This window comes from Colius striatus, chromosome 4 (genome assembly GCF_028858725.1).
Source record: "Colius striatus isolate bColStr4 chromosome 4, bColStr4.1.hap1, whole genome shotgun sequence".
Classification (NCBI taxonomy): domain Eukaryota; kingdom Metazoa; phylum Chordata; class Aves; order Coliiformes; family Coliidae; genus Colius; species Colius striatus.
Window position 1 is genome coordinate 22878321 of NC_084762.1, and position 15979 is coordinate 22894299.

The following is a 15979-nucleotide window of genomic DNA, read 5'->3' on the forward strand; positions in this document are numbered from 1 at the left end:
TTCTATGGCAAGAAGAGAATTTTTATTCTATGCATAAATATGGTGTCTTTATATGTCTTTTAAACTCACAAAGTTCTCTAATACTTTGAGAAGGAAGCATACTTCAGATTTGCTGTGCCATTTTGTTAGCAAGGAATTCAAAACATACTGACAAAGGAGTGCTTTAAGGAATTTATTTCAACTCAGAAGATCGGAAGTTTTGCCAGTGGGTGGCACTGTGAAATAAACATGAGAGGGGCAGCGGAAAGGAAAACCAAGCAGCACAGCAAGAAAAAGACAAGACAGGAGAATAACTGGTGGAAATCAAATACTTCTGACATGTTTACAGAATTTATAGGTTTCTAATATTTATTTACTGCTTTCATGTCACAATTTCCAAATTACATATTGCATTGTAAAACTGCTGCGTACTGCTATCAGGAAAGAAAAATTTTGGAACATACGGTTTTTGAACTCTGAATTCATCTATTCATCTATTTCATCATCCTTTCCATGACTTACTACAGCTATTTCTTTTTTTGCAATACCATGATACACAAGTAGAGGCAATTAGAAGACAAAATATAAACTTTTAAACATAAGCAATTAGTCATCTTTGCTCTTATTTATCCACAACCACAGAATAATAAAAAAGATAAATACCATCCTTTGTCTGACACTGAGAATATATTTTTTCAACCATTCTTTACCTAGGAATGTTGCCTTTTTCTGAATTCTGCCTCAAAACAGTCCCTGCAACAACAGCAGCTACAGTTAACAGGTGATATCATGTAGGCTGCCTTTAAACAACGTAAAAATGATGCTATTTACTTTCAGGGCCCTTTTGGTCAGTTCTGCTAGCACTTTAATCAGCTGCTACTTCACACTGAATTCTCTCTCTTCTATGCTGTGACACATACCTACTCGTAACTTGAAGTCATTGAATGAATGCTTGTTTATGACATCCAGTTTTGCCACCAATGCAAATGCAAATTCCACCATGGTTCCTATGTGCATATACTGTCGTTCAGGTTCCTGAATTTAAACAGACAAATAAACAGAATAAAATAATCTTCCTTAGCCTTAGTTGCTGTGAGAATACAACCAAAATATGCTAAACACCTGAAATCTCTTAAACCCTGAGGGACGTTTTAATACCAGCAGGCAGCAGAAGAAAAGTAATGTAGAAGACGGTGCCCTGTCTGAAATCAGTTAGATCAAATGATGGCCAATAGACCAAAATACATTTTATGTACAGAATCAGTTAGTTTAGAGACGACAGATCCAAAACATACCTGATCTAATGTTTTGATTGTCAAAGAACTAATCAGCTAATTACACAAGCACCCAATGTCTATGTGTGCCTAGGACTTGTTCATTATTTTTTTCTAGTGTCTGCTTCTGTTTTATGCTCTTTAATAATAAATAATGCTTGTAGATATTCCCAGAGAGACTCCTTTCTCTCACTGTGCACAGCTCAGCACCCTAGCCAATGTTTAAGATCCAGTGAAATTCATGGTTTTAAAAGTTCCTCCATTTATCTCATCTGATAGATAAGCAAGCACCTCTGAGAACATTTAATAGACCTGAAAATTAACAAAATACAAGAGGAAGAGAGGAAGAAGGCAGCCCATCCTCTGTCCCCTAATTTACTATCTCAGAGCTTATACCCCTTTGTCCTGGTCTTGGCTGGGATAGAGTTAATTTTCTTCCTAATAGCTGGTACAGGGCTCTGTTTGGGGCTTATGCTGAGGATAACGTTAATAACATAGAGATGTTTTGGTTATCGCTGAACAGTACTTGCACAGTCTCAAGGCCTTTTCTACTTGTCATCCTGCTCTGCAATAAGTAGGTGCACAAGATGCTGGGAGACAACAGGGCCAGGACAGCTGACCTAAACTAGACAAAGGGCTATTCCATACCATAGGACATCATGCCCAGTATATAAACTGGGAGGAGTTGGTGGGGAGGGGCAGATCACTGCTCAGGCATTGGTCAATAGGTGGGGAGCACTAGGCATCACTTGGGTCTGGGTTTTTTGTTTTCCTTGGGTTTTATTTCTCTCTCTGCTATATTCCTTTACATTGCTGTTATTATTGTAACCATTACTGTTGTTATTATATTTTATTTCATTTTATTTAATAGAGTGTTATTATCTCAATCCACGAGTTTCACCTTTTTTTTTTTACAATTTTCCTTGTCATTCCACTGCAGAGGGGGAGGTCAATCAGCAGTTATGTGGTGCTTAGTTGCTGGCTGGGGTTAAACCATGACACATTTACAAAGGCCACAGACTTAGTATCTCCTTATACAACAAAAGTGACTGATTTCTAAGCAATGGTTTTGAGTTCCTTCAGGCTGAAGAGAAAACTGATTTTCGAGCTCCCACAGTCTCAAGTAGGACCCTGACAACAGAATGATTTCTTAATGGATGGGCTCACTGATCTCTATGAGTAATGACCGAATCTTACTTATTTATTGAGAAAGAAGAAACTGACAGATGACAACTTCAGGAGACGATTCATAGAGTAGATGCATTGGCCTAGATAATGGTGCTTGCCAGAGCCAGCTATTTAGATTAATGAAGCTTACTTCCTTTGCAGTGTACTCACAGCTAAGACAGATGGCTTCCTGTTCAGTGATGTATTAAGACTCCCTCCTTAGACTCTTAAGTCTTCCTTGGGTGCTTGTTTTAAGCTGGAGGCATTTCCCAGCAGTATGCCTAGCAGTTAGTCACTAGGGACTGCAGTATCTGTGCATCTTTGGGCATCTGGACTGAAAGCTGATGACTTCTGGTGGATTTCTTCTGAAAATGTGTACGAAATCACCAAAGGAAAACTAAAATTTGGATCTCTTAATTCACAGTTTGTGGAAGTAAACAGTAAATATTTCTTCCTCTGCACACACTACATTTAGTTGTGATTGAGCTCCTATGTGTCACATCATCTCCAGTCTACAGTTCTGCATTTCCTTGATCCCCTTCACCTCCCTGTAGCAAATGTCTGAGCTAATTTAAAATAATCTTTTTTGTTGTTCTTGTTCTCAGTATCCTTGTCTATAGTTCAGGTGTTAATTGTGTCTGTCTAGAAGGAACACAAGATTGGCAAGAGCACATTAATCTTTAGCAGAGAATGTGTTGAGTCATTATTGCCATGTCTCTCCTGCTACACCGTAGTACTCATGGTAAAAGCAAGGACTTTGCTTAAAAGTTACGAATTGCTACCGTATTAAGTAAACTAGAAAAAAAAGGAATACACTCTCAGTGCTAAGCCTGGTTAGTTCAGCTACTCAGACCTCTCAGTTTACAGTGGAAAATGCTCATTATTGCAGTGTTTTGTACACTCTATAAATGCAGTTCTCCAGCAGCATGTAGGCATAAAATGTTGTATTATATTTAGAGCAGAAGGCCTGTTTTAGACTTAGCAAATACAGAGGTGGCATTTTCAAACCACAATGTGAAGAACAATAATTCACAGACACTGCTAAACAAAAGTATACATTTGTCCAGTACAATACAATCTAAGTTAACAAGAAAAAACTAGGCCACAATACTATACATAACCAGCAGTTTAATGAAGAGAAATATAGCCTTCATTTGAACAAGTTCTTTTAATTAAGCAGGAACATTTTCCTGTACCTGATACTGTTCTTGGTTGGGTGTAGCACTCAATCCTGTTGCTGCCATGTAAGTACTTCCAATGGTCTTTATCTTTTCAACTCCACTAAACTTTGGCTTTGACAATAACTGTAAAACAAGAATGTTTTTTTCATTATTCAGGTCAGTAGCCTTGTTACTCTAACAGCATTCAGAGTGTGAATTCTTAGAACAATCTCTATAAAGACCCCAAATGGATTCACAAATACATATTGGATGAAGGGCTTAAGGATGGATAAAACAATGGTTACAGCCTCCAAAGAAAGGGAATTTCTTCCTGGTAAAATATCTTTTTATTATAAGGAGACTAAATTTATAGTAATGAGAATAAATTGCATCTTATTGAACATACAACTTTTAAGAGTCATTAGACTTTGCACTCATTTGATATTGGAAGTGAGTCACCATGTGAACCAACAGCTAAGCTTTAAGCAGCTTTCTGAAAGTAAGCATCTCTTCCATGCCAATGGAGTCCATGCCAATGGGACTAAACCCCAAGGTTTTTAGTTCATATCCTAGGTTGTTATGGACATGCAATGTTCTCCAAATGGGCTTGCTACTAAAATACCCTCTATAGCTACAGATCTGCAAATCCAGACTGTGCTCTCTGAGTCATGACAGGTTCTTGATACCTTTTCCTGGTACCTTCAACACCAAACCTTCTTTAAGACAAATAATGTTCTCAGTGAGATCTTTATAACTGCCTTTTCACAATCCATCTCTAAGGCACACTCTGTGCTTGCTTGAAAATTCAGAGAATGGAATACTAAAATTTGTAGATCTTTTGAGTCACTGAAGTTTTAACTGATCAATGCTTTATACAATGAGACCAACACAGATCAGGTGTAACACAAAGCTGTGTCATTTTTGGGGACATAGATTTACATACTAGGCACTAGTATTAGGCACTAGTATTTAGAAACTGTAGTTAGTATACGGCCTTTAACTGCCTCATAACCTGCAGCTAAAGGGCAAACATTTCTCCATCAGATATACACATAGGGTTCCCATTATAGCAAATGAAAAACAACTGAGTATGATGTCAGATCAATAACTGATTTATCCCACATAAATATCTTTTCCCTTTGATACTCCCTCTAAGTAATTTCCACATGACTAGGCACACATTTTTTTTTAACTGCTCTTCCACTCTCCCTTTCAAGTACCTTTGGTTATTGTTGCATACCCTGAGTTATAAAGATTGAACCATATGTCGATTACTGTTAGAAGTACATACGTCATCAAAGTCGGCAATGATCTCATTTAGCAGCCTGAGACATTCCAAACCTTCTTTATTTACATCAGATTCTGTGTAAAATTCCTTGAAATCCGGAACAGAGGCGAACATGACACAGACACAGTCATATGACTGATGATACAGATCCTGTCCAAAAAAAAAAAAAAGGAACAGAGAAAAAAAATCTGTCATACTTAGCTCTAAATAAAAGTTCCTTTATTAATATGTAGTATTTTGGTTCTGAAAAGGGAGATGTCGCAGTGGTCAGAATGCCTTAAGATGGTGGTTGTGTATTTTTTTGCATTTGCATTTTTGCATTTTGCATTTATTGATTTTAAATGGTGTATAAATTTGTTTGTTACAAAGACTCAACACATTCGTATTTTAGTAATTTACTTTTTTTCCTCCTGAAAATTAACTCCATAAACATAAAATGTTCACTAATTTATTAGATAAGGCCCATTTCTCAGATTTCTCATGGAAGAGGATTTGGTCTGGCTTGCATGGCTGAAACTAGGTGTGTTATTGTAATTACAAGAACCAAAATCACAAGCCCGATGCACTACAAATGCATAATGCAACACAATCCTGATAGTCCCTAATCTAAAATGTCAAGATGCCTAATAGGACAAAATAGTTGTCATTTCTTTTCCATAACAAGGAGCTGAGGCAAAGCGAAAGAAGTCATCTGAAATAAAACTTACTTATGTCAGATTCTCCACTACCTTCTGTGACCTCTGAAATGAGAGCACCTCTGCTCCACAAGAAGATTCTGGTGCTAAAAATTACCATATCATCCCCCACTTCTCCCCCTCCCCGTTCAGTCTCCTCTCTATTGCCCTTAAACATTAGAATAGTCTTTCAGAACAAATTCACATCTCAAAAAAAAAAAAAGAATACTTATATTAATATTTGAATATTAATACTTGGGGGGGAAAAAGGTATCTGTTCACAAAGGTAACTATAGCAATAAAAGATGCTATAAAGTACCATAAAGACAAATTCTCTGCAAGTTACTATTTGAGTAAAACAAATATTTCAGTACTTAGGTGAATATGATGAATAAGATTTGTTCTGTGGTTTCAAGAAGCATCAGACGTTATTTCTCTTTTTACTTAGCAAAGCTTTTTTTTTCAGTTTTACTGGCAGTATATTTGTTTTTGGAAGAATATGATGTGTCTGTATACAATGAATCCCTATTTGCAATGCATAACTTAAAAATGGTATAACTATGGAAAAACTGTTGATAGCCTCATCCCTGAACAGGTAAGAGGGACGTTTCTGGGCAAAAGTGAAAAGTAACGGTGGACAGGGAGGAACACAGGCAGTTGGAGGAAGTAGATGATTTATTACTAGATTTTTCTGCCCCTTTGGGGAGTTGGACTAGATGATCTCGAGGTCCCTTCCAATCCCTATCATTCTGTAATTTATTTTCTAAGGATTCCACATCCAGAGTATCACCATGTCTCTAAGCAGTAGGGATGGAACATACCTTTGCAATTTACCATAATTAGTTACATTCTTAAAGCTGAGCTGGTTGGAATCACCTATCTGTACCTGACATCCAGCTTACAGCCATATATACAAGATCAATATCACTTTAATGTGACTTGATTGTGCAGGTCATGTTAGCAACTAAACAAAATTAGGTCCCTGGCAATTTGCTGCTAAACTTGGAAGGAGTTCTAGATCTCCTGAGCCCTCTTGCCAACGTAGTCTTTCATGAAGAACCAATATTGTGATAATATTTTTCTGCCATCTATTTTATGCATCTCAACAAACACCTGGTTAACAAATTTAATCTTTATAACAATCAAATGGTGAGGACAGGGAATTCCCTTGACTGGATGATGCTAACTGAATTTAGGTAATTTAAGCATCTGACTGAAATGTTTAATTTGAGAGTACAGTCATCCTCTGTGTCCTATATTGTCAGTACAGCAGATGTGCCTAACTGGAGGGTCAATATAATGACAGATGGGCAGAATCACCTCAGATAATGTTTGTCTCTCAGTCAGTTATAGAAAAAAGGCTTAAGAGGTAATATTTCCTAATGTAGGCACTTAAGAGGAATGCCTGAAACTATACAAGATTACTCGACTCAGAAGCTTAGGCCAAAAATGACGTCTCTTTGCTCCAATCTCCCCCACTTTAAACCAGGTCTGCTCTGTAATACCGTGGTGACATACACTGGCTGCTATCTTGAATATGCACACATCCAGACACAGTGCAGATATACTCAAAGTAGCTTAAAATTAATTCAGTGTATCAGTAAAGAAGATTAATAGGCTTAATCCTCAAATGGTTAGCTTCTTGGAGTCTGCATTTTGCCTCTCATCTACCTACTTAAAATTGATCTCAAGCATATCTACACTGAACCTAGAGTAACACTGACATAAATATAGTCAAATGTGATGGGCTTGAATGCTTTTCATAGGTAAGTTAGCAGAATAGGTAGAGAGATAACAGTCTGTGGTTAACTCAGCTTTCTATTTCCTCAAGTCACCTTCTCTGTAACTCGATTTCAATTTTAGGTGAAGGAATTCAAACCACACGCATGGTGCTGGTTATTAAAAGAGGACTGCATCCCAAATATAGGGGAAATTCACGGTGTTGTATAAAAGAGGAAGATACAAGAGCAGAATGCAGATAACTAATACCTAAACCATGGATTATTATATATACTTTTGAAACTCAATCTGACAAAATAAATAAGCTGAATACATCTGCAACAAGTATTTTTTAAAAGATGAAATTTTTTCATATTTCCACTCACTTGAAAAATTCAGTAAGTTAAATCCAGTCACAATTAATATCCGCACGCAATTCCATTGTCCTAGGGATTCTGTTAATTCCTTTTAAAAAGTTGGCTTAATTTAACAAATAAACATTATATAGCAGCTGTTTCATTTGCTTTACTGAATCCTGCTGATTTTGCATCCTGAGAATGTAAAAAGTGCCAGAATTACACTACTGATGATTGTAAAGCTTGTGAAACAGACAGATCTTGGCATAGAGGTGATTCTGGGACAGTTCCATATCTGAAACAGTAAATAGAAACCAACACCATGTAAAGATTTATATGAAAATATAACTTTGAGTTATAAGAATACAGATCTGTTAGGGGCTACAACTGAACACTTACAAGAAAAGGAGACCAGTGTATGATGCAAGCACATGATATTACTGAATAATATGAAGCAGAGATGGTAGAAGATGGTTTCATTTTACCACCTCGTAAGAGAGAATCCAGAAGGTAAATAGGTCATTTAAGAGCAGAATAAGGAAAAATGTTTTGCATAAGAGATACATAAATATATATTTCATTGCTACTCAACAATATGAAAGACAAGAGCTTAGAGAGTTAAAGACTTGAATGCTTATGTGAATACTAGAAAAATGCATAGCTGAGAAGTGTATAAAAAGCATCTGAAGAAGCAAAATGTACTCTTACATTTACAGGTAAAAGCAGAAAGGTGAAGAGCACAGTAATCTTAAGCTGTTCCTCAAACCTAAAGTATCCAACACTGGATACTGCCTAGGCCCTGCAGTTGGCTGGACTGCTGATGGCAACTCCTGTCTTACTATGATTGCCATTGAAAAAAAATGTCTGTCTTATAGACAGGAAACATCAAACTCTAATTAGCTACTCTAATTAGGAAGAGCCTTTGCTGTCTTCCCTGAAAGCAGAAATGTTGTCCAGAATACATCATGCCAACTTGCACAGTGCATAATCATCAGGAAGGGAACTATGACCAAGCAAAAAAGAGTCACAGAGACTCAAACAGAAGTGCAGTTGTGAAGACCAGTGTGCGTTATGCTATTGGCTGTCCACCATACAGGTTGGCATGGGGACAATCAACCTGTAACACGGGGTTGCATACCTGACTATTACAAGTACAGACAACAATCTTCTTTTTCTATAATGAGAGTTATCACTCCTTCCTCTCCTCCACCTCAAAAATAAATGAACACATTTTATGTAAACACATGTCAGATGCTGGAGCTCAACAACAGCATCCTATTTCTATTCCTCTCTCATACTGGGGTAATATCCATCCCCATTAATGCTCTATGGCATAGTATCAGCATGGAAAAAAACAAGAAATGGCACTTTTTATAACCAGATGAGTAGTAACTGTGGCTGTCACAATAAATGTCAGAGAATTTTAAGGAGGCCTTTTCAAGTAGTTTATTTTAATCATTCATAATAAGAAAGGCTGTGGCATGGGGTCTCTTAATTTTCCTATGAAACTTTATCTTGAAACAGTATTCTCCAAAATGTTTAATGAGAAAATTAAATCCCAGGAAGGAATGGCTCTGCTTCTTTCAGCAAAACTAAGATCATCCTCTCTTATGCAGTCAATCCTTTTCTTTTTTTTTCCCCATTGATAACATCTGAATTTCTATTTTTTGTCTCTCCTTACTGTCCCCTCTTCTCCTGTAGTGCCTGGAAATATTCTAGAGATGAAGGAGGCAAACTGGTCTCATTCTTCCTCTTGGAAAGGGATGGCAGTCATATTCTCTGGGTCAGAATTTCCACTCTAAGTAGGGTGCTGGCTACACCTTGTAGTTAACAAAACAGGATTCTGCCTGCCCAGTGGTGTGGTTGCCAGTTAGCTTGCAGCACAGAAGCTCTTGAGCACTTTTTACTAATAGGTAATTTGGATGCCAACAGCATACGGAAAATGCTGTACAAGCTAGGTACAGATATAATTAATCCTGGCCCATTTCCTGCTTTTCATTTGATATTTGTTCTTATCTTTCTCTCTTTCAACTGCCACGTACCCTGTTTGGTACCCAGCATGTAGACTATAAGCAGAAACCCAGTTCCGAAGGTTCTGCTAAAGCAAACAAAACTTTATTACAGTTTGCTCTGAAGTAACTTTGCTTTTAACGTATCAGCATTAGTCAGTGTGTATCCTGTTAAGAAAAAGACCTTTCTTGGTTGTCTAAAAGTACAGTCTCAATACTCCCAGTTAGCATTCATCCACACACTTCCCTCCACTTCATGCCCACTGCCTGTTCTTCAGCAACACACTTTGTCTTTACTTTTCTTCATTCAACTGCAGGCATAGAATTTTAAAAGAAGCAGTATTCTAAAACAGACTGTTCATCCATTAGATTAATTTTCATCTAAAAATCTGGTTTGAACAGAAAAGAATAGACATAAGAACATACTAATGTGAATATTTGCAACTAAGGAAAACACAGACAAATTTCAATTCAGTATCTGTTCACCTAAATATCTACACAAAGAAAACAAAGGCTTGATCTCTCCCAAGGTATTCTTAGGTGCATACACACAAATACACATACAGAATGACCTTTAGGGCTCAACACATCCTTCCTGACATTGAAATGAATCTGAAGACAAAACAGATATTTATGTTCCTGAAAACTTCCAAGGATTTGAAAGGTTCTTACCTCTTTGAAAACTGTGTTTAAAAATAAACAAAGGAATTATTTTTATTTTAAATGGATGCCACTAAAATAATGTAAAATAATTTTTATTTCAGTTGACATAATAGATTGGACAATTCCCCACATTACAATTTCTCTTCTTCGCTAAATTTATGAAAGCTCATTCCAACCTAAGAATCTTGAGGAGTGACAATACAAATCCAGTTGCCAATACAAAGGTGAGCAGATGGTGTTGCTTTGCTGGGGAACTGAGGTGGAACAGCACATAAATGAGAAAGCAATCTCCTGATGGTTTGCTGTGTTTAATGCCTCAGCTGAGAACTGAAGCTGAGCCAACTTGGCTTCCAGCCAAGGTCTTCACTGGATTCAAAGGAACTCCACAGCGGTTTTCATTCTGTATTAGCTACCAAACGAATATTTGCAGGTAATACTAAAATAGTGATATAAAGTACTGATTAGTACTGCTTAATGCAAACCATAGCGAAAAGGAAAACATTGCCTTTTTTTTACTCGAATCCTTAAAGCTGTCTTCTCCCTTCTTACGTCAGTTTTGGAACAATTGTTTGGCATGAACAAGTAATTAAACTATTGCATTTAAGATGTCTAGAATTGCTACTGTTTCTAAATGCTTTCATTTTTTTATTCTTTTTTTTTTATTATTAAAACTTTAAAGCAATATTACAAGTAGATCTAATTTCCACCAAAGTTGACAGGGGTCTTTTGATTGACTTTTCTGGTGCTTGGATTAGGTCTCTAAGAAGTAAGTAAACAGGTAAGTTCAGCATCCAGAACTGCTTCCCAGAATCAGCAAAGCCACTGTTTCAGGGAAAAGGTTACTTCTGACTCGAGTAAGCAAGGTCTCCAGTTATCAGAAAAAAAATCAGGACCTCGATGCAGTGCCACTCTGACCACAAAGGAAAAAACATCTTAATGCATACGATTTAAATTCCGATCCATGTGGATTCAACCATACCCTTCTTCCTTCTCACCCGTTTTCTACCCTTCTTTGAAAGTCAAAGTCTATTGCAACTTATGATAATTTCACATTTTTTACTCCAATGTACTCAGGTGCATTCAGTGCTGTACAGCAAGCCTTCCAGGTAGGTAAGGGAGAATGAAAGTGACTGTACATCTATAATCTCACTGTATGGACCTACTACTCAAACCAGCATGAACTACTAACCAAGATACACTGCATTCTTACAGAGCAGAGGATATACAGAGATGGCTGACCTCATTCTTCAGGTTTCTTGCCAAGAAGTGTTCAGCTACATGGGCTGGAAGCACATTCTCCAGAAGCACTCGATTTAGGTTCTCCATGGTTTCAATCTCCTCCCGCTCTTTTTTGAACTTGTTCTTCCACAAGAAGTCTAACCTACAGTAATATTCATTCTGTTAGAAGAGGACACAGAGGTAAAGAAACAATAGGCATCTTGTCCTGCTGAAGTACAGGTTTAAGAGACAAAATAAGCACAGTACACCACCCCTACAACGTTACTATTTTGCTGCTCAAGCACAATTCCAGATCCCACAGAAATCAAACTTAAGCCCTGAAGCACACACTATGTGACATACAAAGTTATAAATTGCACTCACACTCCTCCCCCACCTCCCCCTGCAAAGGCCTATACAAAGACACAGGGAAAAATAAAGTTGCAAGGTGCCTTCCAAAATGGAAGATTGATTTATTTGTCCTCAGGCTTTTGTAGAAATTCATAGCAGAAATCAAACATTATTATAGAAGCAATTTACAGGCTTGCAACTTAACATAATGTGTGAAGTGTAAAATTTCATTTCCAAGAATAGGCATTTCAGGAAGACCCTTACTTTTACCAACTTTTAACTTATGTCATGCAATCAGCCTGGTGAAAAGGGGGCAGTACAAGAAAAAACAGCCTATTGATATAAAAAGCCTTTAGTTTATCAAATCATTATCAAAAAAGGCTCAGTTGGGACAACCCAGTTTTGGTTTTTTGGTTTTTTTTGTTTTTATTGTTTTTTTGTTTCTACTTTGCGTTCTATAATACTTTATTCTTCTTTTCTTTTTGTCCCAGAGTTTTCATAATTGTTTTTAACAGCCTCAACAATAACTGGAACTACATGGAAATATATAACATTCTTGGAATATACATAGTTTTGAAGATCCAATTTTATTTAAATGGTGTTTAAAAATGAATAAAAATGCATTTCTGTGGAGTTCTGTCTACTTTTCAATATTGACAATGTTTTGTTGTAAATTCAATGATATTATCTCTATAGTAAAGCCTCCACTGTCCTGACTACGTCATTTGAGGTGATACAAATCAAGAGCTGTTTCAATGTAGTCCAATACTTTAACACTATCATGCAATACCAATGAAGACTATGTTATGAATCAAGGGAACATGATTACGATGATAAACTTATTCTAGAAAAGCCTAAATGAGAGTAGTCCTTCTCATTGGACAGTGGCTGTCACAGTTCAAAATGATTCATAGATGCACAGATTCACAGATCACAGCTGAAGCTAGAAAGTTGAAATGAGATGGTATTAAAATAATTTGACAAGCTTTTAAATAAGTATATTGTACATTTATGTGTCTAAGTTCCCCACAGAGATGATAAATCCAAAGGCTACCAACTGTGTTCATGCAGAAAAAATCCAAAAGAAACCTGAGATGTCAAAATTATTTGCATTAATCGAAAAAAGTAAACTGGACGCCTGACATAAAACTGAAATTTAGTATCGATACATTGACTTTGCATTGAAAAAATTCTCTCAAAAATGATATGTTTCTTCTTTAAGAGATAATATTAAACAGATAATTTATTTATGGTTGTCATGGTTCTATGATTTATGGAATGAAATTGAGACTGCCATAAAACATGGAAAAGAGAACTCAGATATCATAAAAAATATAGTAGAATGTACTCTATAATTTGCTTGAAAATGAAAGAAGTCAAAGTATCATATTTTAAAATGCCTATTCAGACTTTTAAAAACAAAAAAGCACTATCTTATTAAAACTTAATTTAAACAGAGGGGTTTCGTTTGTATGATCTAGCCCATTTTGTCTCCATATCATTAAAGATCCCGTTCAGTCTTTATAGCCTTGCAGACATTCAAGTTTCAAAATTTTCCTTTTTCACTTGACAGCACTTCCCAGTGGGTGCACATAGTGGAACACCCAGGGAGGCATGAAGGATCCTGCATTCCTTCAGGTGTGTAAAATAGTGTATTGCAACTCCAAGGTTCCAATCAGCAGTAATTTCTTGAGCAAAAGCAGCTAAGTCTAGAAAGTCAAGATAAGCAGCTCAAGAGCCTATACCATAAGGGATATACCATCAGTGGAGATGAATGCTATGGCATTCAGTGAACAAGCAGCAAAAGGCAGCACTAAAGCACGTAAGATCTCTAGAAATTAAACGTAGGTTTTTGTTCAGATGACGGAGCTAAGGAAATTCCACCTCACAGCCATTATAGCACATCTGAGAAACTATCTCAACAAGCATCTGCGGAAGAGATCTTAGGACATATTTAATAAGCTGATTAACACAAAGGTTACCTGGAAATGTCACTCTACACAGGTTCACATCTTCCCCTATTCTTTGTTCAGCTATTTTCTACCAGTCAGTGTCATTAAAAGTAACTTTAACTTGCAGGTCTTATGCCAGATATAGATTAAAATTAATACACAACATTTTCTAGTTCTAATTTAGACTCTGCTTGAGACTATTTGAAAACACAGAGGCTTTTTTTTTCTCCTTCTTCTTTAAGGGAGACTAAATTATCAGAAAAATCAAAGACTAAAGACTGAAGAGTCACAAACAATGACAAGGATCCTGGACCTACATCTCTGAAAACAAAGACTTTCTCCATTACAGGATAATTTCTCAGATAGTGTGACAGAGAACAAGACACATATACCGTTGCTGTATGCAAAACAACCTTTCTCGTTGATGAGACTGAACCCACATACTCTCCTTGACCAGTGAAGATGACATTGCTTCTCTATTGTTTTCTTGGTGTTGCACCTGCTGCCTCCATTGGACACCTTGTTTAACAGTGACTAAAAATTCTCAACTGGTTCAATGCAGTATTTATATCCCTCTTTCAAAGTGGAGGCAGTTGTGCTCCAGCCCTACTCTCTGCTATTGTCATCAAATGATCAAGCTCTAATATACTGTTGGCAGCAAGGCAGATGAAGCATGTTATTTCTAACTCAAGAAGGATGTTCCCCACTACAGCAAATAATGGAGAAGCTGCCAGAAAATAATTTCCTCTCCAGTAACCTGCAGGTCCCACTTGTCAAAATAAATGATAGTCGTGTTTTGGGGAACTGTAATGTAAATAAGCAATTTAAAGACAGTCTGAGATAAGATCCTCCCCAAGGCTGCAGGCTATAGGGGTGCACGCTGTTTGTAAGATCTCACATGGATTGCCTTGTCTTAGGTGTTGCATTGTTTCTAGCACAGTGAGCTGGAATTGCCGCTTTTAGCCATGTATCATGGACAGACCTGAGGATGTAGAGAAAGGTTTTTCCTTCCACATGCTCTCAACTTCATAGACTGTTGACATCACGTTTCTACTGCATAAAGCACAACTAGGTAATAAAAAGAGTAGTTTCCTGTTGGGTCATAGTTTTAGTGCAACTGTGGCCTCAGCATGTGGGTACACTTCTGTATGCATTTTACATTGTTTCTATGTCTGCATCAAATTGTAATAACTGTGAAGAAAATAGTTTGTAATTAAGCAACTAGGGAGACAGCAGATGGATGCACGCAGATGGGAACACACTAGGAAGCTATGAGACAATATTGGTCATCACGACAAGCAATAGTCACAGCACAGTATCAACATAATGTCTACAGTCTCTATGACAGTTATTGGTGAGATTTAAGGGCATACTGGGTGTGGTGCAAGGGTGTGGGGCAGAACAGAATAAAGGTGTTTGTCAGAAAATCTAAGAAATGTCTGAGAAGTTAGCAGGCGGCAGGTGGAGGCCTGCATCGTGTCCAGATGATGAAGAGAAATGTGCATCTTACCTGTCTACCCAAAACCAGTAACGTGATGAAGAATATAAATAAAGAAATTGAACCCATTGTCTTCAGGTCTTTCAGTATTCCTGGCCTATAAAATAAAACCGTAAGTAAAGCAAGCTGCTGAAAAGTTAGAACAAAAAATACTTTAGCAGAAGAATACAACCACAATTCGTACTACTATATAGTTATGTCAGTTAAGACAATTTAATTATTGCTTTATTGATGCAATATTATTATCTTCATAATGAAGCTTTAATTACTTCTAGTAATTACTTCTGTGCAATTGTGTCTACACTTTGAAGTCCAATACTAAGATGAGGACTTAGCAAAAATAATATCCTTGTTTACTTAAAAATGGAGAGAATTAGGTGCATATTCTATACAGGCAGATTAAAAAGTTTTGTTTTGTTTTGTTTTGTTTTTTTAATGTAATAGCACTCCTTCCATAATGGAAAGTTGGACCATATCCAATAACTGTGAAGAAATGAAAACCAAAGCACCTAATCCCCAAGATGTCTTTTCATCTAAGAATTCCAGGAAGCAAAATCTAGATCTTGTACAGTTTATTAAAAATTTTGCTTTGAGAAAAGACACTAGTGGTAATAGGAAGCTGGCACTCTCAACTTGCCACTTAGTGAGAGACTTAACTTAGGAAGGAAAAT

General features: G+C 36.8%; 1 protein-coding gene across 3 annotated transcripts in view; it reads right to left on the reverse strand.

Moving 5' to 3' along the window:
- ADCY2 (adenylate cyclase 2) overlaps positions 1–15979 on the reverse strand; it is a 200122-nt gene that overhangs the window by 5207 nt on the left and 178936 nt on the right. For 2 of the 3 annotated variants that reach the window (XM_061995303.1, XM_061995304.1), the window contains exons 18-22: positions 15321–15405; positions 11529–11687; positions 4872–5018; positions 3617–3724; positions 900–1014 (exon numbers count right to left, since the gene is read on the reverse strand). In XM_061995303.1, coding sequence (XP_061851287.1) covers positions 900–1014; positions 3617–3724; positions 4872–5018; positions 11529–11687; positions 15321–15405 — 614 coding nt within the window. Of the gene's footprint in view, positions 1–899; positions 1015–3616; positions 3725–4871; positions 5019–11528; positions 11688–15320; positions 15406–15979 lie in introns of those variants that run through there. The other variant, XM_061995306.1, reaches the window with a different exon arrangement.